A 26,818-nucleotide genomic window follows, 5' to 3' on the forward strand; every position below is an offset into this window, starting at 1 on the left:
AAATACAGAAGGATTCATGACACAGAAATTAATCATTATGATAAATGTTTTGCTTTATTTTCTGTTTGACAAATTTAAATACATTTGTCAAAATGTATTTTGACAAATATCTTTAGCTAAAAAATGTGAATATCATTAGAAAGAAAAAGAAAGTCACTCATTTAAAAAAGTGCAGCTCATATATTGGATATATTCATTGCACAGAATGAAATACATGAAACAATTAAAATCATATGTGAGAATCAAGCACTTTTTCCTTCCACTCAACTCTCCATGTTTTAATTTTCCCCAGAATTATACATTTTAAGGAACTGAATTTTGGTTATTTATTATCCTTAAGCTTTGATCTTCAACATTTTAAGAAATAAGCACTTGAAAATATCACTATTTAATCTGTAGCATATACAGACTGTATCAGTTTCATTTTCTGAAATGTGTGACAAAAATTATATTTGATCACTCTCACTGAGTGCGTCTGTAATCAGAACTGTGACTATAATAATAATAATAATAATAATAATAATAATAATGAAGGAAGTTGGGTTGCTGTATAAGAGAGAAATTCAAATGATAGATTTTTAATATTCACAATATTCTAATGTTTTGAGTTATATAGCCAAAGGGCCTGTGACCTTATGCTGCTGGTCTGTTGTCCTGCTAATCAACTGTAGTTTACTATATAACATAGCCTCAGTGGAAGCTTTTGACTTAAAACATAATGTATTAACTTTCTTGACTTATTTGGACAATTTCTGAGGCAAAAACATAAGGATATTGCAATATTAATTCACTGTTTTAAAAAAAAAAGTACATCTTTGCCATTTGAGTTTTAAATTCGTTAGCATTATGTATTTTCAAGGCACTTAGTGCCATAGCACAATCAAGTATGTTACCTTCAGTTGTTATAAAAATGATATATATATCAAATATGACTTATATGAAATTGAACTTAACATAGTGCCTTGAAACTGGGCCTCTGTCTCTTTAAAAACTGAGCTGCTCTGTGAGGCGGAAGCTCTGAAACTTGGAACTGCAGCTCTGAGGAAGAGCTGCGCCTTGAAGGCGGGGCTAGCTCTACCCAGGCATTTTGCACAGCTGAATGGTTGCCATGGGAGATGAAAGAATTTCACAAACATGAATAAAAAAAATAAAAGCAACACTCCAGTATGTTTTGGTATGTTTTTGAAGAGCGAATAACATTATAACATGATGTAAAGCTCAAAATAGTTGATTTTACATAGTACTGTCCCTTTAAATGAGTTTTCAGTTTCAAAACATTGACATTGGATCACATCTATATTTGATAGTGGCACTTTAGTTGTTTATAGTGAACAATGTTAAGTCTGATGTTACAAATAAAGTTAGCAAGTTACAAGCAAGTAATCTCAGTATTATATCATATAAATTCTCTATAAATATTCAGATTTAAGTTTAGGGTTAGGTACTGTGTGATAAAGGTTTTTTTTAAGTCACCTTGCTGGGTCGGTCCAAAAGTCCCCCATACTCTAACAAACTAACCTTCCTGGGTGTCCACACCTGATGATGCTGTGAAAACTTTTGATGATGCAAATTCCTATAGAATATAGAGTTGATCCCTCATGAGGCTCACATCTATTTAGACCTGAATATCTCTGTATGCTCATGTTCTAATTCCTTATGAGCCGACCGCAGTCCTATCTGGATCATTCTACGTTCTTGGAAGCAATTTTCCAGCTCGCTCTCTGGAGTTTAATTACTTAAAACTAATGATGTGTCTCTGAACAATCAACAAAATCCCACGAGCGGCAGAACCAAAGCATAACTCACAGACGCTTCCAGCAGCAGCAGCAGCAGCAGCAGCAGCAGCAGCAGCAGCAGCAGCAGCAGCAGCAGCAGCAGCAGCAGCAGCAGCAGCAGCAGCAGCAGCAGCAGCCCTGACTCCTTTCTCACCCTCAGCTTCGAGGTTTGAACTCCCTCCAGAGGTCACGTACCTTTTGCGGCTTCTTCCCAGAAGCTGGTTCTCCTTTCAGGATGCTGGCGTCCATCGCCTCGATGTCCTTCACCACCAGTCCGAACAGCTTGTCACAGAAACTGAACACTAACTGGAAAGTGTGGACACCAAATATTAACAACATGATCCAACATGAAAAGGAAAAAAAAATAAAAAATCAACCTGCTGGGTGACGGAGAAGGCCTGGTTGTTGAACTGCTGGATGAACTCGCCGGCCATCTTGTCCGAGTCGTAGGGAGAGGAGTCGGTGCTCTTCTTTTGCAGGAAGTCGATTTCGATCGTCATGGCGCCAATGCACTGCTTGGACTTGTCAAAGTTGTAGTTGGACACTGAACGGGCGAACAAAATCCGTTATTTTTCATAACGTGACCCTCTGTATATTAACATAAAACAATTATTATGATGGATGAGTCAAAAAAAAATTTATGTTTACCTTCCACTTCCTGGCCGATGGAGAGACCGGCCCATTTCCTCTGCAACAGAAAAAGATAAGCGCCTAAGAATGGGCTCTGCAGCTGAGTTTAAGTGTTTCAGTGGAAGCTTTGCGTACCTGTGGCAGGCTGAAGGCGATGCTTCCAGCTGCTACAGTATGATGGGTCTTTACAGTAAATGCATACTTGTGGTTTGGTGTCGTTTTCACTGTCACGTGTCTGCAGAGAGAGGCAGGAAACCCCGATTGAGCTTTTTAGACGGGTTTTTATAACTGATTAGTTCAATTCAGAACACTGGTTCAACGGAGTCGCAATCAGGACATGTGAGTTGCTGGAAGAGGTGGGCGATTATGGACTCAAAGGTTTATCACGATATTTTGCGATACTGTTCTGATAATGATAAAGTGACAATTAGAACTGTTTATTACTCCTTTTGGAAATAATTCTATTGCTTTGACTGAATGGCAGAGCAATAATAACGCCACAAACACAATACCGCTCTTGAGAAACCATGAGCATTTTTAACACACTTCTTTAAGACACAATTTTTTGTATCACTAAACAACACAAATGAACTGCATTTAAACATGTATTTTAGTTTATTTATACTTCTTGATACTGATATTGAACAAACAATGGAGAAAATAGTAAAAATAACAATCCCGACAATAAGCCGGCAGCAACAAGTATAGAGGTTTTGGAGGATTTTAAACATCATTAATTGGAATTTATCATGACAACAATAAATTGAAAAAGAAAAATGATCATGATAAACGATAAATGATAACTGACAAACGATACGATAAATGCCCACCCCCAGCTGCTGGCCCTGCTCTATGTTCAGTTCAATGTTTGTGTTGTTGCTTGACAATCAAACATGTCCCTAACAACATATACAATATGAACTGTTTTGGTCACAAGTCAAAAGCTGTGAGTTGATGAAGACTTTCAATGTTGTCTAGTGTCCAAACAGAATCCAGTTCAATACTGTTGTTCCAATTAAAAACTAGAAACAAAAAAAGGCAATGAAATTAGTTGGTCTCTTAGCAACACATAAACCAAAATGATTGGTGAATTGGATCAAAATTCACATTGTGACGTATATGACAGTATTTAATATCCAGTCCTTTTCCCATATTTAACCAGATTTGGAAAATGTTGAAAATCCAATTCCATATATTCTATTTCATAGCTCCAAAACACATTTAATAAAGTCATGGCTTATCTTGTTTTCTGGTAAAAGAGCTGAGAAAAAAACAAAACATTGATATAGTTGGAGTTTATGTTTTCTTTTTTGTTTGTTTTTTACAGTTGCTCATCAATTCAGTTCTAGAATTTGATTTTATAAAAAAAGACAGATGTGTATAGAGATTCCTTGCTCTGCCTTTGTACTGACAAACACCTCGGTGGTTGCTACTCACTGTCCGGACTGCAGATCCTTCTCACTCACGACGGCACAGTTAGTCAGCGACAGCTCATCTGTCGGGCATCGGGCAGCTTGCATGGTCTGAGAAACGAAAAGAGAAAGTAGGACTGCATTAATATTTCATGCTCGTGATATGGTTGTATCCAGGGATGAAAAAAAGGAAAAGGAATAATTTGAAATGTATCTGGAACAACAGCACACTGTATCTGCTGGATTTATTTCAACCTGATTGGATGCAGCAGCGCAACCAGGTCGCCCTGACAACAACATCGTTCAGAGTGGAAAGGCTTTGTAAAAAAAAGTCAGAGATAGTTGTTTTAACATCAGAGGGCGATTTAATGAATGGATACTTCATACCTATTGTTTTTCAAAATGCAAAAAGCAAATAAGGAATGTCTCTTTGATGTGATCTCTAAGTAAATTATTTTTTCTTAACTAAAAACATGTGGATGTTTAAAATATGCTGAACTTAGCCAAAAGAAGCGTAAAAATGTGAAAAAGTTCGCTAAAATGAAACAGCATGTTTTTGAAACATATCTGTGGTTCATTCAAGCTGTCAGAGAGAAAGGAGTGAGACTTTCAGCAGGTAAACAGAAAGGCTGAGAAGAAGAAAGCAAATGTGTTTTATTTAACCTGTCTGTGATGAAACATGTCAGCAGCCACTTAAAAAGCTCAAAATTATGCTAATGTAGCTAACCATAATCTAAACTACATCTGGATAATTTCTTTTCCCCTCTTTTTGACAAACTCTGGTTATTTTAGTCTGGAGACAAATTTAATTTGATGACTTGATACATTTAAGTTGAACAAAATAAATAAATAGATAAATAAAAGCTGAAGAAGTTTGTAAGGAAGGGAAGAAACAGAGACTGCTGTTGTAGCATTGCTAGCTACGCCAATCCTGCTAACTGTAAATAAAAGATGGTAAAACAATGTACAGTTTTAACTCTGATATTTTTTTCTAAATGGTGTTATAATTTAATCCTTGACAAGATTAGCAGTTGGACAAAATCAGTGTTGATGAGTAAATACAAAAACAGCAGTCTGTCTCCAAACAGACCCCAAGCTGCCTTCGCTCACAGCTTAGCTTCAGACTAAACATAAACAGGCCGAGTTGCATCTTCAGCAACACAATGAGTGCCTGAGAGAAAATGATTCACTGTATTAGACGCTGCATCTCACAGGGAGGCAGGAATTAACACTGCTAACCTTTTAGCTGAGCCAACGGAAATGAAAAACAAAAAAAGCTGAGACGTGATAAGTGATGGTTTTATGAGGAGTGTAATCACTAGAAGGGCAGAAATAAACAGAAGTGCATTAATATTTCATGCTCATGATATGGTTAGTGCATGTAAAACATCTGAAAGCTGTTTTCCATTTCAGCTTTGTCTTCGCTGATGTACTATGAGTTCCATGTGTCTCACTTTCCTTCATAACATTTCTGAAATGAGTCAGGCCGATGCTTCAGGGTTTTCCCTTCTAATTCGATTCTGATTGTGTTACCGATCTACCAAACATCAGGGTGGAGATGAAACTCTGATCTTCCTGATCCAGTTTTCTACTCTCTGATAAACGTGCTGACATTTCCTCATTTTCACACAAATAAAAAGAAAAACCTTTGTCTGTCACAAAGATTTACATGGAGATAGAAATGCAGCACGCACCACTGCAACCTAGTAACCATAGTAACAATACAGCAACAACAAAGCCGAGCCAGGGATGGTAGATCAGGATTTGCTCTGCCATGATTTGTCCCAGACCTGAATGAAATTCTCAGCAGATGCCATGGCAACAGTGCTTTCTAGAACATTTGTAAAAACTTAGGAAAGAGTCAGTCATTTCTCGAACTTCTCAAACGGAAGTGTTTCACCTTCATTTGTGAAACTACAGTGAAATATTCTTTGCTGCGTGGTGAAAGGATGAATCTGTGCAGGCCAGAGTGAAGTCTCAGGTCTACAAAGAAAACCTGGAGCAAACTGGAGACCTGGAGAATACTCAGTCCTCCAACAGGGCGCACAAAGCAAAATTTAAAATCATTCAAGAACAGCTGAGACTATTCACAGAAGACCGTTCCAGAACCCGGACCGGAGTTGTTGCAGAAATGCTACATATGATTTAAAAGAAATTTGATTTAGCGTGTTGAAATTGGGCCTCTGTCTCTTTACAACCTCCTGCTCTTTCTGAAATCCAGCCTTCAGGAAGTCATCACAACATGGCTCCTCTATTAACCCTTTAACAATGTTTTTACCAGTGTTGCTCTGAGAAGTAGCTCTTATAATGAGCTCAGCAGTTCCACCAATCGTTTGCTAATTGCTGTTGGCTAGTCTGAAGGAGCTGAGTGGAGGAACTTGGAAGCTTGAAAACTGCAGATCCGAGGAGGAGCCACGCCTTGGTGCAGCCAGGTGTTTTGCACACATGAATGGTTGCCATGGAGACTAAATGATTTCTCAAACATCCATGAAAAAAAAAAAATCAAAGCAACATTCCAGGTATGTTTTTGATGAGGGAATAACATTATAACACATGTATGTAACATGTATGCTCATCATAGTCAATTTTACATAATAATATAAAAAAAGAAAAAAACAACAACAAGAAACAGAATTTTCTAAAGTTTCTTTTACTTTATATGCTTTACAAGACAAACTGTATATGAGGGGAAGACATAAGCAGATAAAGTGAGACAAACACTGCAGTGCTGGCAGGATTCCAGATCACCTGCACAGCCGTAGTCTGGCCACACGAGGTGCACTGAGGTCTGACAGGAGGACTCTCCCTCGAAGAGAAAACACTTCCTTCCATTCATTTTGCTTTCTCCTTTTATATTTAGAGTCTTTTAGGGCATTCACATCACAAGTACATCACAGCAAACTGCTGTCTCCATAGTTACACCCATGAAACTACATATCTGAATAGCTGACAAAGGACAGTTTTGAAGCCTCAGAAGTTCCCCCTTTTCATTAGAAAGGAGAAGAAGAGACAAGATCAAACGTGCTGATTTTTGCATTTATGCAAATAGGAAATATCCCTTTATCCAGGACGGCAAAGTGATGCGGAAATCAATATGGACAGTAAATAAAGCAGTAAAAAAGCCAAAGGAGCTGGAATCGAATCCCAGAGCAGGAATCTCATGTTTTCTCTTCTATCTGGATTCCTGATAGGCTAACCTAGAAAACACATGTTTAGCCCAGAAAGCAGGGATTTTAGGAGTTTATTTAAAACCTCAGCCTGTGTGGCATGATCCAGTTCCAGTTTGAAGCTTCACTAAAAACCAAAAAAATAAATAAAAAGACAAATCTCAGGACACTAGGAGAGAGGGGCGATCACAGTAAATAGGCTTTCCTTTTAAGCCTGTTTAAGATGATGTAATCTTTCAAATAATATAGCAATGTATTTTATGAATGTCAAACAAACAATAATGATGTAGACAGAGATTTGTTTTCTACATGTAGCCTGTTTATGCTAATTATGTTGAGATTCGCATAAACAGCACATATGTTGCAGAAATCTAAGAATCTAATGTTTCCAATCTCTGAAGTCTATTTCTTTAAATGCAAAAGAAAAAGACTTGGATTGCTACTCTTACTCAATCAATTAACAGTAGTAATCATTCATAATATTACTCAAAAAAGTAAAAGGTATGCATACAAGGTTTGCATTGCATTGTGGGAAGCAGTAGAGTACACAAACTAATAAGCAAAGGCTTCACGTCTTTTTCATAAAGCAGAATGCTTGCAGTGTCCTGATACCGATACTGGTATCGTATCGGCCCAATACTGATAATACCAACATTAAGTATCACATCAGTACTTAATACCAATACCAGTATGGATACTTGCTTTTATCTTTTGCAAGATACACACCAATACACTTTCTGCTGGACTTTCCTCCTGCTCTGTGCTGCAGCTAAAAGGCTAAACCACGCCTCACGTCAAAAAATAAATAAATAGAAGGAGGAAGAAGTTAGATCACAGGAAGGAGAGAAAATATCCGTAGTTTGGAGATATTTCAAAGTAAACACAGAGGATAGTAAACAGACTGCTTTCTGTGCTTTGCTAAGCTGTGAAGAGGAAAGACAAATGATTAGTCTTTTAACAAGTCATTTGATAAAGCATCTGAAGACTAAAGCAATCTGTCACACTATGATTTATTAAAACAGTTACAGAGTCTAAATAAAATAATTGTGATTTCAAAAGTTGTGTGAAATATAACACACAACTTGTGTTGTTAACTACTCTATATCAATAGTTAATAAGCTACTACTTATTAACTACTAACAGTTAATGCAACTGATGTGCTTATACTCTATCTGAAAAAAACTACCTATGCAACTTTCAAGATGTATTCTCAAAACTCAGTATTGAGGAAAAGCCAGATCAGCGAATGTTTAAGATATTTGAGTCTAAAATGCACAGTAGTTGTTATTTGTACCTGTTCAGACTACTGGCGTAATTATGCTTTTATTAATGTTAAAGTCTCAAATAATAACCTTTGAACATTTTTTTGTGTCATCTTGGCTGCTGGAGTATAACGGCAGAGCACCAAGTGGAATTTTGCTGTCAGCTCCAGTGGGACAGCGGAGTTGATTAATGAATGCTAATGAGCGAGTGTTTCCGTTTAGTCAGCAATCGACATCAGTTTGAGTTGCTCGGCTGCAGAAGTGTCGATCCAGCCTTCAGGGAGGACGCGTGCACACTGTGCAGCTCCTCCTCCAGTCTGGCAGGACATCACAAACATTACAGATAATGATGTGAAAAAGAGCATTTGTCCCTTTAAGGATTGTTTTTGCTTTTTATGTCACACTTGCATGTTTTTTTTTTTTTTTGAAAATCATCAAATAAATGCTATTTTCAGAGAAGGATAACCTGAATAAATACAAACGGTTGTTTTTAATTATTGAGTGGTAGAGTAATTACCATGTAAAGATAGTGACTGGTTCTGGCGACAGGAACTTCCACCAAACGTTAGCAAAACCTGACAATGGGTGTGTCCAATTTCTAAGGCTGCATCCTTCGAAGGATCCCGACCCACCCGGCTCACACAGTTCGGGAACTTTGACGATCGGGAAGACAGGAAGTGAGCGACTGCAGAACTGGACGGACTGGCCTTCAGATTAATTCCTGGTCTCAGCTCAGCCTAAGTCATAAATAAAATCAAAAAATAATCATCTTTGAATCTTGTGGCAAAATGGAATTGCAAAAAAATCCATTGTTGGGCAAAGGTTGTGTTGTTGCTAGGCACAACCCTATTTCCCTGCTGTCTGACCGTGACATCTGCTGTGGTGGTGCCGTTGCTGGGCACAAGCTGGTAACAGTAAAGTTTGTTGATTTTTTTTTTTTTATTTAGTTAATACTTTTTCTGAATTAAATTATTGAATAAAGTACGTTTTTCTTTTTAGAAAATGATATCAAGAACATGTTTACGCAAATGGCAAAAGTTTATTAGCACAGTAGGTTTAAGCTTTTCAATTTAAAACGGCCAGATTTTAATATTCTTATATTTAAAACTGTACTGTACTAACTGTACTCTCTCTCTGTCCCCCTCTTCATCCTCCATTGCTACAGGAAAAAAAAAAATCCAAACGGGATTGTTTAATTTGAGTCCCAAATCCTTAGTAATGCCTTCTTAATGCTTTCCAAACTGATTAAAGCCAATAACTTTCTGTTTTACTTGTTCTTTAGAATGCATAATGTGTTCCTTTAGAAAGTCTCAGATCTATTATTCCTCCCTTCTTCTTGCGCTCTGGCAGGTTTGCACTGATCCTGCGTGTGCTTTTACAAGTTTTTTGTTTTGTGTGGTTTCGGGAGCTGATGGTCCTCTGATTCCTTGCTGTCCAACCAGGACATCTGCTGCACATCGCAGCAGACATCGTGCTAAGCGAGGGCTGAATTGAGCTCTGGTGCGGTTTGAATGCGTATGAGAATGCCAAGTGGACCGGAGACTACAGCACAGGGCTTTCTGGGTAAATATAACCAAAACAAACGTGCGTGTCTTGCCCTAGCGGGAGAAATGGCTCTTGGTCTTTCATTAAAGACAAAAGAGAAATCCTTCAGCCGCTAAAATCTGACGTCACTCCATTTTTGTGAAGTAGGAAGTTGTGCTCAGCGTCTTCTCCAGAAGTTTTCATGTCGTTTCTTTCAGTGGTTCTCGGTACAGCGCCACCACAGGCGAAGAGGTAAACAGGTTTTCCAAAAGGTTTGATTAGTTTTACACAATGAGGTGTGAAAGTGAAACACAGCAGCTGAAAATGTAACAAATGTTGCAACTTTGGTCCCTAATCAAAACGAGTCTACTGGACTATCAGGTGGGAAAAAACCCCTAAGAAACTCCTTGACTGTTCTGGTTAAGCAGCAAATCTGCCTGAGTGTGGCTGGTGAAAATGTACTCAGTGCTTCCCAGGAATGTTGATAATTACATTTAATTTATGACAAGTCGTAAACTGTTCTGTATTCACTCAAGTTCTCCTTGTCTAATACTGATGACCTGAAGCATTTAGGTGTGACAAAAAGAAAACTGCAGGGACAAATGCGTTTTCACACGACGCTGATGATGGCAGCTTGCTTTGACATCACGCATCCATACATACCTTATAAAATATTACGACCTGGTGGGCACCAGCGTAGGCAAGCAGAGGAGAAGGACAGAAGACAGTGTTTGAGACAGAAGGGGACTTGGAGCAGCAAGCTGCAGGAAATGAGGCATGAAGAAACTCTGATGTTTCGCAGACTCGTGAATTCCAGCTGTATTCACACGCAGGAGGGAAGAAGCCCATGCTGCACACGTTGAGCTACAGCGCTCGGCATGCAGGCCAGAGTTGGGGTTGGCTTGACTTGAACTCTACATGGTATTTCTTTCAGTTCTCCAAATGAACTAATGTTCCAGGTATGAACTGAACCCCAAGTCTGGAGGTTTTATGCTACTGCATGTTTAGGTCAATCAAAGGGCATCATCCATTCAGCATATAGGAAACACATGGCAACTATCCCATGCTTACATGGATAGACATGAATATTTTCCTCTTATATGTGAAGAGACGTGTTTAATGAGTGACAATGGAAGTATTATCAAGGTACCCATAGCAGGAAGGAGATTCTGATCTGATGTCAAATATTCAGAAATGAGTCAATTATAGATTCCATGTCAGGGAACCAATAATTAGCAGAAACATATTTGAAACACATTCTTATATAAAAGTAACTTTAGTTTTCTTCGTTTAGGCGGGGGAGTTTTTTTTTTTTTTTTTTTTGCTGCTGCTTATAATGATATCTAATCTAATGTCTAAGGATTTAGCTGCATCAATTAGCATTTTCAGTCAAAACACAAGACAGGACATGACATCGTATTATTAAAAAATAACGTACAACACTCTTTCTTCAAGACTGACATGAAGTACAGTCTGGGCTCCTTCTATAAACTCAGCAGACAAAAGCATTTTTGTATACGTCTTGGCACCTTCAATGATCACAACAGGATAGCAACAGGAAAATACTTAATTTTCTTTCTATTTCTGAGTTGAAATGTAAAAAAAAAAAAAAGACATAAAAAGATGCACTGACAAATTATCAGATGACTGAAATCAGTCAATTTTCAGCTTAAGTTCCTCATACCAGAGATCTGGAAATGAAAAACTTGGAAGTTTTTCCGATGAAGGAATGCATCATAACTTTGTGCTTCCAGGTCATTCAGACAGCAACACTCTTCAGAGTGAAAGTTGTAACAGAGAAAGACTTCCTCTGCTGTGCCTTCAGGCTACAACAGAATTCCACTCTTTGGCTGATATTGGTCTCTTCACTCTTTGGCCATTTTGGCTTCTGAAGAGCTGATCATTTTTTTGCCAACTTGTTGAGGTATGAAAATAAGCCGTCTGTCCTGGTAGGTACTGATCACTCACATGTCACAGCTCGGCACAGAAAACAATCTGTTTTTCAAAATTCTGAGAAAAACTTTCCCTCAGGCATTAGTTTCAGATCTTCTCAGAGTGATCTTTCACAATTGTTCAAGATTCAATTGGACCACCAATGTCCAACATTCTCTCCTGTCACCAGATCCACTCCAGGTACTGATCAGTACACACCCCTAATATTTTTTTCCATCTCAGTTTTCAACACATCATACTGTTTTTGCTGTGTTCAGCTTCCTCTGGCCAGTGGTAGTGGTACTGATAATGGCTAGTTGTACAAAAGACCCCAAAACACATTCACACACTGAAGGGACGACGGTGGCGGCGGGGGTAGAAGTTCGTCTCCGGTTCAACTCCTGCTATGTCCACCTCCATCGTTGCTTCCTTACCCCTTACTACAGCGGTAAAGACACTTGCCCAAGGGCACAACCCACTAAAATATACAATTTTAAACAAACTTTAAACTCTTCAATCCCAACTAAACTATACAGTCGCTTCCTGGTGTAGTAATCTATCTGATCTCCTTCCGCATTGTGTATTTCAGTCTCATATTCTCGATCCACATCCTGTTTGAATATTAAAAACTCAAGCAGCACTCTGAATAATGAGTCTTGGCTTAATGCGAAGCCCCAGTTTAACAGCTTTGCCTTCATTTCAACAAATATTATCCACTCGGAGAATTCCCTCTCGACCCATTGACATTTCCTCCACAGCCTCTAATTTATTAGTAATGACATAATAATTTCCACACCCGTTTTTGGTCCCATTAAGTTTTCAGTGAATCGCGTCTAAATCAACCTAACAAGAAAACTGCTGCATCTACTGGCTCCCTTCTCATCCGCCAGCGTCGCTGCAGCATCCGCTCCCAAAACGTGTTAAACCGCAGAGATAGGGAGTGGCTTTCCCCACTCATTCTAAATATTCTTCTATTTCAAGCTCCTCCCGTTCAATTATTCATGCCGCGGTGCCTGAGCCGGCGTATTGAATGTGGCGTCTGCACTGGCAATTGATTGGTAACGCTGCAGCGAGTCCCGTGGTTTAAGACACGGACAGAGCCGAGCGTCTGCTGTTTTCTGCTGAGTCGTTTTTATGTTTCATTGATCGAAAATAAAGATTTTCCAGCAGTTTTAATTTGCACATTATCCATGTTGCCATTGAAGTCATTCAATATTATTATCTGCTATTACCACAGTTGGTTAGTAGCTAGTTTCATTTACCTGAGTAAATTTACTCCCAGCTTTAAAATGCACTTTCTACATCTACTTGAGTAACACTGTTCCTGCTGTAACCATGGATTTCTGTAGATTTATGCTGTGAAAATGTAATTTGAAAAAGTGTTGATTCTTCTGCCTGAATTTGTAACTTTGTGTTGATATTACCTATTTCTACTCACTTTAGATTTTTATTCTTTGAAATACCAGAATGCATGCACCACTTTGAGCTTTTGAAAGTCTGATGACGACCTTTGACCCTGACAATTCAGATGTCACAGTCAAACTGCCAGTGCTTGAGTAGCCGTTTCACCAAAATAATCTGATTACGTCCAGATTAATACGGCCCATAGAGAAAGTTTAAAGTAAATGTTGTTGTCGTCCTGGAAACGATCTTACAATTTAGCTTTCAGTCTCCCATACAGAAGATCCCATTCTGCCATTTTTGCTGAGGAAATCTGCCCTGACAGCGCACGGCAACCAGACCCACCATGTATTTTATCTCTCAGGTACACACTGATGAAAACGTTTACACCATTTTGTGGATCAAAAACTTCAATTTGAGAGGTTTTGATCCACAAAAACTTCTCAGTGCCACACTGGTGACACTGGATGGTGCCAAAAGTGTGACTCAACATATTTGCACTATATTTATACATTTTTTGTTAAAAATAGTTATCTCATTCTGGTTTGTTCAGTTCTGAATAGAGCCTGTAGAACTCTGTCTTTGTGATCTCACTACATTCAATCAATCAAGTCAGTCAATTTTTTTTTGTATAGCACATTTCAGCAACAAGGCCCTTCAAAGTGCTTTACATCATACATTAAATTACTGTTAATAAAACTGGAGATTTTTCTATTGTGGTAATTTAAGAGCTTTGCTTTGTCCATTAGTGCATTAGAAAGAAAAATAGGATTCAAACCCAAGTGGCATTGATCATGTTAGAGACATTTGACAGGTTTTAGAATGAGTACATGTGCTATATGAATATTAACACATAAACAGGTAAAATCTGATTAAACCACAGATTTGAACCCTTCTGGTATCTCAATCTTATATTCACATGGTATCATCTCCCTCTGAGCTCATCATGAAAATAATAAGCCGCATGAGAAAACTAAGGGCTGTTCACTTCTAAATAATTCACAAGAGTAATCTCTTGGCAATTCAAGAGATTACTCTTGAGAGAGCATTCATTTAAACTCATTCTGGTGTCATATATATATATATATATATATATATATATATATATATATATATATATATATATATATATATAAATATATATATAAATATTCCCGTGGACAAACTCCACCCACACTGAGTGACACTCAGCAGAAGTGGAGGGAAACATAAATACTCTCTGCATGACTCATTTATCTTGATTTTAATCTGCGGGTCAATTTGACCCTGAACAGTATGTGTGTCTCAAGTTCAACTATAAAAATCACCCATTGAAAAAAAAAAAAAAAAAGTGTAATATAAAAATATTTACCAAAGATCAATTTCAAGGAAATTATAGTTTTTTTGTGTCTAGGTTTTTTTTCAGTGGACATTAAAAATGTAAATTCAATTTTTTATGTCCAAATGAGTAAATGAGTAGGTTTTCATTATTGATCCTTTATTTGTGAGAAATAAAAAAAACCATCATTGCACAAATATTAATTGAAATGGTTAGTATTGGAGTTAATAATCAGATACAAAAATGTTTTGGAGGAATTTTTTGATTTCTTACACTATTGCATGATTAAACACTCCCCGGGTCAAATTGACCCACGAACATTTTTGCTGTACCCTAGAAACGATCATAACAGGAGGGTTAATCAAAAATTAGCAGTAATTGGATTTTTTAAAATTACTTTTATTATTTTTTATCAGACTCTTTGTCAAACCCTCCTGTCCTGACTTTCCCAATCGTCTGACTGATTCCTTTCCGTTATCTCCTTACACATCTCATCCTAAGTGGACCTGGGATACAGACACCATATACTCTGTTGAATCTAACTGTTGAGTTTGTTCACTCGTCCACCATGTGCTCCATGGTTTATCATAATGTAAGGTTCTTTTTAGAGTGAACTACACAAATACCAGGCTGGTAAAAAAGCTTCCAAACATCAGCGACAGTTACAATAGATGTCAACAGTCTCCAGCCAACCACACCCACAGCTCTGTGCTGGTCAATCAATCAATCAATCAATCAATCAATCAATCAATCAATCAATCAATCAATCAAGTTTATTTGTGTAGCACATATAAGCAACAAGGCAGTTCAAAGTGCTTTACACCATAAAAACACACACATATACACAAAAAATACAAAGCTAAAGAACACATTCAACAATGGTCAAAGGCTTTCTAAATTTTGGAGCCAAATATTTAACACTAATGCTGCAGCACTTACTCCTGACCCCCAGCTCATTTCTAATCCATAAGCCCCGCCTCCTCAATCTAACCTCCCTCTGACAAAGTGCTTGCCTTTCTAACTCCTTCACCCAGGCGTCTCATTCTGTTGAAATGGAAACATGCTCAGCCTCCCTCGCATAATAGATGACTTAGGAAAGTTTTGACTCATCAAACAAAAAAGTAATACATTTCCAGTAGGTGCTCGCAAGAGACTTCAAAAGCTCTGGCAAAAATTCTTAGAATATTTATTCATAAAGTGAGTAGATGCTCCCCAGGTAATTTACTCTCTCTCTCTTTTGTCTTATGTTATGTAGGTTTTTATTATTTGTTGTTTTTCTGTTAGGAAGGGAGATGATACGGCAAAACTCAGCCTCAGCAGAAACCACCAGCAGTCGTCCTGCCAGTTGTTCAGTTGCTAATGTCAACCAATGGCTAGAATTGAGAATATTCTATTTCCTGTTTATCCAAAGTCACTTGACATGTCGTACTGTATGCAATAGGGTTTCTCTTCTGCATGTGAACAAAGTGTTAAGACAAAATATTTACATACATTCAAAAAATTCCAGTCAGTGAACGCAGCATATCTAAGCTCTATCATTTCATGGAAACAACACTCTTCAGTGTGGATGTTGCTCTTGAGGCAGGATGACTGTTAGTTGCATTTAGGATCCGTGTGGTGTTTTAAAAAATTACTATGTCATAAATCAACTTATTTCCTCCATGTTTCAAAGCTGATTGTTATTTGCTAGCTGTGCTAACTCTCCGTTAGCACAGATGATGCTTTGTATTCTAGGCATCATCACAGCTGCTGCTGGCTGCAGCAGAGCAGAGCGCCACCTGCTGTGGAAGTGTTGCTGCGGCGTCACCTGACCACAGCAGAGTGGCGTTCTAAATATATCAGCAGATCAGAGCTCAGGGAGGAAGGCTCTGTGCTGCGCAATCTGGGATTAACCATTTCTCTCTAATTCATGGGCTGACACACAAACACACACACACACACGCACACACACATACCCACACACACACACGCACCCACACACACACGCACACACGCACACACACCCACACGCACACACACACACACGTGCTCCCGACTTCTGATTCACACAGAAAATCTAAAATGTCTCCCACTGGAGCTGTGAGCCAGGGCCAGACCAGATCATGCACTACTGTACTATACTCATTAATTTTTCAGTTGCTAATGGAGGAATGAGTGGAAGTGTCCCGTCTTGTCTATAAACATGCTAAGTCCTGTAGCAGTGATGGAAGTGAAAAGTCCAGTGTTGATTAATCTGTTACATCAAATTGACATGGCTCAAAATGGTTTGTTTTATCTGCTTCAAAGCTTCTTTATTAATTAAAACCAAATGTAATGGAAGTGTTTGAGTTCCTCTTCTGCTGTTAAACATTTGGAGTAGCGATAATGAGGCTGAGACAATTAATCGGATTCATCGTAATGAATCGATTATTGCAATAATTGTCAACTGATTTAATAGTCAATTAATCGTTCACTGAAGTATAGATACTCAAAATGGTATCCATTTGCTGAGAGAACAGCACACCCAAAGCAGTGATTATGACAAAACCTCACAAAAAATATAAACATTTAACATTTAGTATTAAAAAGAAAATTATTGTCTGCAAATTTGTTCTACCCAGCAATCATCAAGTGGTTTCAGCTTCACCTGATTCAAACTCTGTAAAGAAAACAAATCTCTTATTTACATTTTTTTGCTGCCCTGTCAGTGCGTACAAAATATAATCAACCTATCAGACGAACACTGTACTGATGCTAAGTCAAGCAGAAAGGAATGAGATTTTCACATGTTGAGTATGAATTTTTTTTTTTTTGGCAGCAGATGTTTCCTTTGCTACAAAGTGTACACTAAAGGAATGCTATGTTGAATCTTTTTAGACAATAAAATGTTTGTATCCTTTTTTTGTAAATAAAAGTTATTTAATTATTTTCATATTTAAATGTATTTTAAATATTGTCGAAAAGAAGCTTAGATTAATTGATTAATCATAAAAAAAATAATCAATAGGATAATCAATTACGTACTAAAACAATCGCTATAGTTGCAGACCTGCATTTATTATTCATAATTATGTTCCGTTCATTATCTTATTTCTGACCCCTGTCTAGGTGTTGTTTTCTACTCTGAACCCTCTCTCTTCCTCTTCAGCTCAGAGTCTAGCTGTAAGGTGGAACTCATCGATTAGATAACAGAAGGAAAAAATCAAGAATCTTCCCTTCTACCACATTAGCAGCTTGACTCCGTCGGCCAGAGTTTGAGTTTAGCTGCTGAGGTGTTAGCATGAAGACAGCTAGCAAGCTAAAGACAGCATAGCTGGGCTGGTGGGAGATTTCGAGACGCACTTCATTAAACAGCATAACCAGCGAGACTGCAGAGAAGGAGAGACACAAATTAAACGAGCCTCCAGCTGCTGCTGCAGCCCACTCACTTGTTTCATCAAACAAGATTTTATTTTTTCTCTCCTTCGCTAGCCAAGAGAGCAAACGCCCCCCAATCTCCGGTTATTGATCTTGACACCATCCAATCAATCAAGGCTGTCCTCGAAAACACCCACATGCTGCCGTACCAACCAAGCAATTTGAATAATATCTGTTCATACACAAAGCCATCTGGCAAGGAATAAATTGACTTTGGTGCTTGAGATGCATCAAAAAACAAAAATAACTGTAGCTGTTTGTAGTTTCAGTTCAGCGTTGCTCTTCAGCACGAACAAAGCAGTTCCTGTTTTAATAGTAATCTGAGATACATGATGCTAGACGGATTATGGACTCAAACGTCATGTTTTTCACCGAAACATGGCTAAACAACAGCTGCCCGGACAATGCTATCCAGCTAAGTGGACGCCACACACACCTAGCCGACAGGACAGCAGATGACTCCGGCAAGACCAGAGGCAGAGGTTTGTGCATTTATATTAACAAAGCTTGGTGCACAGACTCTGCTACTACCGAGAGTCACTGCTCACAGAATGTGGAGTTTTTAATGGTCAAATGCAGACCTTATTACCTCCCAAGGGAATTCACCTCGATCATCCTCACTGCCGTGTAAACCCCCCCGGATGCTAATGCCAAGCTAGCCATGAAAGAATTCTATGCGGCTATTAGCAAACACCAAACCAAATACCCCGAGGCTGCCTTTGTTGTTGCAGGTGATTTCAATCAATCCAACTTGAAGACAGTTCTTCCCAGATTCCACCAACATGTCTCTTGCCACACCAGAGGAGACAAGACCCTGGACCATGTCTACTCCAATCTGGAGTAGACATGGTCCAGATTGGCCTACAATGTGACACCCCTCCCCAACATCGGACAATCAGACCATCTCTCCCTGTTCCTCACACCTCGGTACTTACCACTCATCCAACGTGTGGAACCTACCGTGAGGACAGTAAAGGTGTGGCCAGAGGGCTCAGACGCTGTGCTCCAGGACCGGTTCAGGAATACAGATTGGACTATTTTCCACCATACAGACTTGGATCAGTACGCCTCATCTGTACTGAACCATATTTCCATCACCATAGAACGTGTCACCACCTGCAAACGCATTACCATGTACCCCAACCATAAACCCTGGATGAACTGAGACGTTCGTCTCCTGCTGAAGGCCCGCAACATCGCCTTCAGGTCAGGGGATGCACAGACTTACAGTGCAGCCAGGGCTGAGCTGAAGAAGGGAATCAAGAAGGCCAAACACCACTACAAAAGGAAGGTGGAGGATCATTTTTCTAACGCCAATCCCCGACGTATGTGGCAAAGACTTCAGATTCTCACAGACTACAAGAACCCCAATACCACCCCCGCTTCTACTGATGTCTCCTTCCTCAACGAACTTAACAACTTCTATGCTCGTTTTGAGAGAGGGAATACCACAACTGCAACCAAAGCAGCTACCACCCCAGGCCAACAGCCACTGACTTTCCTCCCCACTGACGTAGGAGCGGCTCTGAGCAGGATTAAATCCCACAAGGCTGCGGGTCCTGATGGCATACCTGGACGTGTCCTCAGAATGTGCTCTGGGGAGCTGGCAGGAGTGCTGACGGACATCTTCAACCTGTCCCTGGCCCGCGCTGTGGTACCGACCTGCTTCAAGTCTACCTCCATCGTCCCAATCCCCAAGAATCCCAACCCAACCAGACTCAATGACTACCGCCCGGTAGCCCTTACCCCCATCATTACCAAGTGCTTGGAGCGGCTGGTCCTAGCAGACCTCAGATCCTGTCTCCCCCCCACACTAGACCCCCACCAATTTGCATACAGGCAGAACAGGAGCACAGAGGATGCAGTCTCTATAGCGCTGCACTCTGTCCTTTCTCACCTGGACAGTAAGAACACTTACGCCAGACTGCTGTTCTTAGATTTTAGTTCAGCATTCAACACTGTCATCCCATCACAACTCATTACCAAACTCACAGACCTCGGCATCAGTCCACTCATGTGTAACTGGTTGCTCGACTTCCTGACCAGTCGACCTCAACATGTCCGGCTGGACAACCACTTCTCATTCACCATCATCATAAACACCGGAGTGCCACAAGGCTGTGTGATGACTCCCTTCCTCTACTCCCTCTTCACCTACGACTGCAGACCTGTCCGTGGCTCTAACGCCATCATCAAGTTTGCAGACGACACCACGGTGATCGGCCTCATCAGAGATAATGACGAGGCCGCTTACAGGGAGGAGGTAGACCGTCTGGCTGAGTGGTGCGACAAAAACAACCTGCAGCTGAACACCGAGAAGACCAAGGAGCTTATCGTGGACTTCAGGAGGAACCCTGACCCACATCCACCCATCCACATTAAGGGGACAGTGGTGGAGCGTGTGGACACCTTTAAGTTCCTGGGAGTCCACATCTCCGAGGACCTGACTTGGACGACCAGCTGCTCCAAACTCATTAAGAAGGAGCATCAGCGCCTCTTCTTCATGAGGACCCTGAGGAAGAACCACCTGTCCTCAGAGATCCTCACGAACTTCTACCGCTGCACCATTGAGAGCATCCTCACCAACTGTATTACAGCTTGGTACGGGAACTGCTCTGTCTCCGACCGGCAGGCGCTGCAGAGGGTGGTGAAAACTGCCCAGTATATCGCCGGGGCACCGCTCCCTGCCATCAAGGACATCTACAGGAAGCGGTGTTTGAAAAGGGCCGGGAAAATCACAAAGGACTCCACTCACCCAGCACACACACTCTTTTCCCTCCTGCCCTCTGGGAGGCGTTACAGAAGCCTACGGACCACAACCACCAGGCACCGGAACAGCTTCTTTCCCACAGCTGTCAAGTTTTGAACGCCTCCTGACATAAAACATAAACTATAAGGACTGTACTCCCCTATCCTCTCATACAACAATAACACATGGACTATCCTCACACACACACACATCACGGACTGTTTTCTTCACACACACATACAACCTGTACATTTTATCTGCCATTATTTATCTATAATCCATTCCCTAACATTCTTGTATATTCTGTATAATCTGTGCATATACCTCCCATATTTATATTTATACACAATATCTATATCTCTTGCTATAACCCCTTAGAGTCCATACATACATTGTCTTGTACATCTGTAAATAAATATTTATATCTCGTAGAGCAGTTCTGGATAGATGCAAACTACATCTCGTTGCTTGTACTTGTGACAGTGCAATGACAATAAAGTTGAATTCTATTCTATTCTATTCTATTCTAATCTGCCATGTTTACGGTTTGAAACAGACCAGACTGACAACAAATTTATTTGATATGTACATATGATAACAAATGGAGGTTTTAGTCGTTTTTTAAAAGAAATAATTGCATTGAATTTCCACCAATTTTGACACTAAAAGTGACAGCAGTAAGTTTTTTAATGTTTTTTTCGACGTGTTTTTTTTTTACCCACTTTTCCGTCAATATCAGCGTCACATAGAAGGAAATTTATCCACCCCCTTTTTGCAGAATTTTTATCTTTATTTAAAAGACTAAAAACAGCAATAAAATGGGATTGTTTTAATAGTAGATATTCATCAAAAACAACCAGTTTTCTTTATTCAAAGGGTAAATTGGTTTTATTTGTCTAGACTGAGGACAAAGGTGACTCTTTGCATGGTATCCAATTAGCGTGCAACTTTTAGAAACCTGTTTAAAGATTTTTAAAAAATGAATTTATTTGAAAGAGCCTCTAAAATCCTAAAGCCCAACACTGTTTCTGTCTCACACCTAACAGTCATTGCACAGAGAATACTGAGAAGTGTAACTCAGTGTTTGCTTGTTTAGATGTTGAACTGTTATGGATCTGATCTTTGGTTTCTGGGCTTTAACAAGGCCAGATAGCTACTCACACTGTATGGCTGAAAAATGTTAAATTAAAACAGTATTTTACAGAATCGTTCATCTCAGCACAACCAGAATGTGAATGTTACAATGACCTGCTGTAGAAATACAAGTAAACTTTAAAAAGAAGAAAAAGTTTGATTATTTTCTCTAGTGGATGATGATGGAAATCAGGAATAACAGAGTCCTTCACTAAAAGCATTAAGCACTTCCCATTTTAATAGTTTAAACACCAAATATACCTTAACATGCGCACACAATGGAAATGATCTCAGCACAACTGCACAAGCTAACATCCACAGTCTGTGTTATCGCCACTCCTGGGGGTACAGCCAATCAACGCCAAGAAAAAGGAATTGTGCTCCTGGATTGGCTGCAAATATCATTCAGTCCATCCCAGCATCTAGTTCGCCCAAGCGCTTAGTTCAACCCAGCATTTAGTCTGCCCCTGCATGTAGTTCAACTAACATTTAGCCCAATCCAGCATTTAGTCCCACCCAGCACTTAGTCTTCCCCAGTATTTACAATAGTCCAGTTCAGCATTTAGTCTGCTCCAGCATTTAGTCTGCTCCGACACTTCTATCCAGCAGGGCTAGTATCCCACACACCGACCCACTATTGGATAATAATTTATTTTTATGCAGATGGCCTCAAAAGACTTTCTGTTTGTAGTTTGGTGTTGAGGTCATCAAGCTGTCAGTCTGCATAGCCAGTTGCTTTCCACTGACTCCTTTTGACACATCCCAGGATGCAACAGTGCTCAGATGACGGAGTGAGTCTGTGGTTTCCTCTGGGATCAGAACGCCAGTGGACACTTCTGACTGATGGTGGATGACCAGAAACGAGAATGTACCATCAAAACAGAAAGAATTGTACAAGCTCCATTTTTTTTCACTTCAGACACCGACACAGATTTCTGAGATTTAGTATCTGTCAATAATAATCCAATACAGAAAAACAGAGCTGAATCAAACTAAAAGATTTCTTTTTAAAAAAAAATCACAAAGATAAATGTACTGAATTAATTTTTTTTTTTTTTTGCTAACTCTGAATCAGCATAGCACACTTAAATACACCAACAGCTTCATAATTTTGGTCAAACATGTTAAAACAACAACTTTCATTTGTTCAGTCGGTGCAATTAGAGGAACAGTCAATGAAACTAACGAAAACGATTGGTTGACATGTAAAATAAACAGCCACAAACCTTTCAAATGGTTCAGAAAGTGCAATTGGGAATTCTAAATATAATGTAAAATAAATAATAAGACATGACATCACTCAGAGGACAAAGCATAGAATTAGACTGGATAGATCTGCCCTTATGCATCAGGCACATTGTCACCTAATTTTTCTCAATATCATAACTGATACAGGTATTAATATCGGATCATTCCATGTCTCTGATGCCGCCAGTGAACCGGCGCCATTATTCTGAGAGAAGAGGAACCGCGGCTCCATACAAACTGATCAGCTAAAATGAATGTTCTATAAAGCCTTATTGTTATTTTCATTTGTTTTTAACACACAAGGCTCTTTCTTGAGGAAGAGGAGCCCCAAGAAGTTACTATTAAAACAGGAACTGCTTTGTTCGTGCTGAGTCACTCATCTCCTCTGAGGTAAAAATGAATGTCTCAGCACAAACAGCATGATGCTGTTTTAGATGAGAGCACTAAGCTAACAGCTGATAGCTCCGTCTGCAGATTTAGCCGTCTACAGCTGATCAACCCTTTAAAGGAACTTCCTTCAGAAACATACCATAATTAAGAGGACAAAGCTGCAGCATAGGCTCTAAGAGAGAACCCCAAACTGTTAGCAGCTGTTAGCATCATGAGCATGCATTCTGTCTGCACTGATGAGGACAGAAACTGGGCTTGTTGCTGATTAAAATAGAAAATGAATTAGCCTGATGTGACATACCTATGTCACATCAGGCATCCACATAAAGGATGTGTTACAGGATTGCAAAGATTCGTCTTTTCTTATCTCGGCCTCTGACCTCCTTTAGAAATGGCCACTTAGCAAACCCCCCACAGACAGCTCAGGAGGATAACCAGTCAACGCTGCAGCTGTTAGTCACAAATCTGACTTTTGTTACACAAGAAAGCTATTGCTAAGGTTTGCCAAGTTATGTACAGTAGGTGTCTCATGTTGAAGGGGCTCTGGTCAAATAAGACCAAAATTATACTTTTCATCCAAAACACTGTATGTACTCAAAAACTGACACTGCATGTCACCCTGAACGCATCATCCCGCCATAAAGCACGGTTGTTGCGACATCATGAGGTGGACAGGCCTTCTTTTTTCACCTGAGACATTGGTTGGAGTAGAAAAGAAGTAGAAAAATCTCCCTAAAAACATCAGCCTGGTCATTGCCTTCCTACGGAATCCTGTTTGACTCTCATGTCCTTTCAATGGAATTTCTCCCATTGAAGTGGATTTCTCCACTAGAATTTTAACGGGGCCACTCAGAGAACAGAAGAAGTTGTGAACCATGACGATGATTTTCTACACTGCTTTATATAGGGTTATATTTTGGAAATAAACCAAGCTGCCCACAATTACAAATATCGTGTGATTGATGTAGGAATGTTTAAGATATCTTATTGCTGCAGCTCCATTTATTGGCTAAATGTTAGCCACTGGATAAAACCAGATCCAATCATTTCAAACTTCAGCACCATCAGCCACGCCTCCAGCAAGCAATGGGTTCTCAACAACCCAGGTTCCAGACCTTCTGTACGAAGGAAGGGGGAGAACCAGGAGCTGGTTTGGGTTTTTACCAGGCATTAAAAACATAATTATGACTCTAAAACATGATGTTGGCAGAATCCTTACAAGAAAACTTGTTCTGATTGATGGAAAGATCTGATTAAACATGATGTTATGGGGAAAAAACCCCCAAAAATGTCCTATGGTGTTTTTTAGTCTCTTTGTACTCCTTTTTTTAAAAGAATATTTTATAGGTTGTAAAATATGAAATTTGAGATAGTGTGGTTTGTGGTCAATGTCGTAGAAGATCAGGGCAAAAAGAAAAGCAAAGTAACACAAAGGCAGGTTGATATGTCTAATCAAACTCATTTTCATTCAAGATCCTGAATATCCTCAAGAGGCCAGTTGTGGCTGAATGCTTTGATAAAACTACCCAGAAACAAGCTGCTAAAAATATCCGAGCATTTGATGAGTATTTCTTAAAGTTCAATCAGAATTATTCACCAGATTTGTCGGCACAAACCAGGAATGTGATTTGGGTTTCCATCGCTCGCAAAGTAATCAATGAACCATAAGAACTATTTACTAAATTATTTTAGGTAATTTTATGACTGCATGACAGAAATCATGCGTACTGCTCTTTAAACATTCTTTATTTGTAGTACACTTCTTTAGGGAACCGGTAGGATTAAAATAATAACCTATATAAATACTAATCAGTATGTTGAAGGATGCAGAGACAGCCGGCACCAGTTCTAATCTCAGCAGAAGAACATCCTATTCTTCATGTTTATATAATGATAGTGTGTCGCATAATGGTGCTGATACAGTTATGCTGTTTGTAGTAAATGTTCTGGTTTATGAAACTGTGCATCGCGTTGCAGCTGCATATGTTTTGACTAGAGCTGAAACGTGCATTGTAACTAGAGGATGACTTTCAATAAAAAGAGAGGTGCAGCAGAATGTCAACACATGGGGACAAAAATCAGGTTTTATCCGTCATGTCAGTAAAGCTGCAGCATATCAAATCGATGTATTTGCTGGAATTAGAGGTAATTACACAATCCTTGCTTAAAGATCGCGCTTTTCCGAGGCTTTTGAAGCAAAAAAAAAAAAAAAAAAAAAAAGAGGTTCGCCTTGTTAAATAAACCCACCCCGTTCACTGATGAGGGCGGCAAGGAGGGGCTTGTAGTGAAAGTGATGGCAGGCCAGCGGGGCAGATTTATCACCAGCTACCTTCAACACCCTGTTCCCCTGCACGTCGGCGGGTTGAACAGAACCAGCCAGATCAACATGCACCATCCAGCAGCCAGTCATGCACCGCTGTGTGCGGCTTTTTCAGCGCCACAAGACTGCGGATCGGAGGCGACATTAACGCATTCTGAGCGAAATTGGACGCGCTGATTTTTTTTGTTTGTTTTTTTCCCCTCCATTAATTACAATAAAAGCAAACACAAAACAACAACAACAACAAAAGAGAGCCTGCTCCAGCCTCCTTATTTGATGACCATCCGGAGGACGGGCTGCATGTCAGGCAGCTACGGCGGCTCAAGGGCAAAGCGAAGCCTCGGCTTTCTGTTCATTCTGGCAGCTGTTAGCAGGCTGAGACCATGCAGACCCGGCCCAAAATGTTCCCCACACACACACAGAGAGAGAGGGAGCTAAAACTGAAACACACAGCCCCGCTCTTCAGTCACGGTGACATTCAGGCGGAAACGAGGCTGCCTGGGCTCCAGGTTAACGGGAAGATTAGGCTTAACCGACATCTTGCAGCAGTGGATGAGCCGCATGTTGTTCCATGACCAAACACTGGACCGACTCTGTTTCTTACAGCGGGACAGTAACACATATAGCGCTCTTACCCGGGTCGCCATCTTCGCGGGTTGCGGTAGATCTGGGGATGCGGCTCGGCTCAGTGGTTCATAGGACGGCGGGGGACGGCGGGGTGAACAGCTCGACGGCAGATCGCTTTATAAGCTGCAGCGCATCGCGCTCTCATTGGTCGGTTGAGGCGGAAGCGTGCCAAAGGGGGCGCGAGGGGCGGGATGCGCCTGGAGATATCGCGCTAACCATCTCTAAGTGATCGGTACAGCAGCACGCGGAGCAGCTCGGAGGTCAAGTCAGAGCTGTTGGACCACATATCACTGAAAACTAACGGCGGTTCGGCTGCTGGGTTGTTTTTCCTGCTTCAGCACCTCGGACAGAGCCCTGCTGCTCACCGGTCACGTGGGTCTGACGCCACAGTCTGGACCACACCGCTGTCTTTTAGGTTAGATTTAGATTCATGGTTTAGTCAATATATAACTTAATCAGTAGAACATTTTTCTTAGATATAATGATCACGATTTGATTAAAATGAGTCTAATCAGTAGTTTTTATATTGTGTG

At 40.0% G+C, this 26,818-nt stretch overlaps 1 protein-coding gene across 1 annotated transcript in view; it reads right to left on the minus strand.

The window, feature by feature from the left end:
• The window catches only part of LOC116735594 (vesicle-fusing ATPase), a 39,898-nt gene extending 13,329 nt beyond the window's left edge, over nt 1–26,569 (minus strand). The window contains exons 1-6 of the mRNA XM_032587576.1: nt 26,294–26,569; nt 3,843–3,928; nt 2,541–2,640; nt 2,424–2,463; nt 2,153–2,319; nt 1,971–2,081 (exon numbers count right to left, since the gene is read on the minus strand). Of these exons, the coding sequence (XP_032443467.1) occupies nt 1,971–2,081; nt 2,153–2,319; nt 2,424–2,463; nt 2,541–2,640; nt 3,843–3,928; nt 26,294–26,305 (516 nt within the window). The 5' untranslated portion in view covers nt 26,306–26,569. The remainder of the gene's footprint in view (nt 1–1,970; nt 2,082–2,152; nt 2,320–2,423; nt 2,464–2,540; nt 2,641–3,842; nt 3,929–26,293) is intronic.
• Between the last annotated feature and the right edge of the window lie 249 nt (nt 26,570–26,818).

This window comes from Xiphophorus hellerii, chromosome 16, assembly GCF_003331165.1.
Source record: "Xiphophorus hellerii strain 12219 chromosome 16, Xiphophorus_hellerii-4.1, whole genome shotgun sequence".
Lineage (NCBI taxonomy): Eukaryota > Metazoa > Chordata > Actinopteri > Cyprinodontiformes > Poeciliidae > Xiphophorus > Xiphophorus hellerii.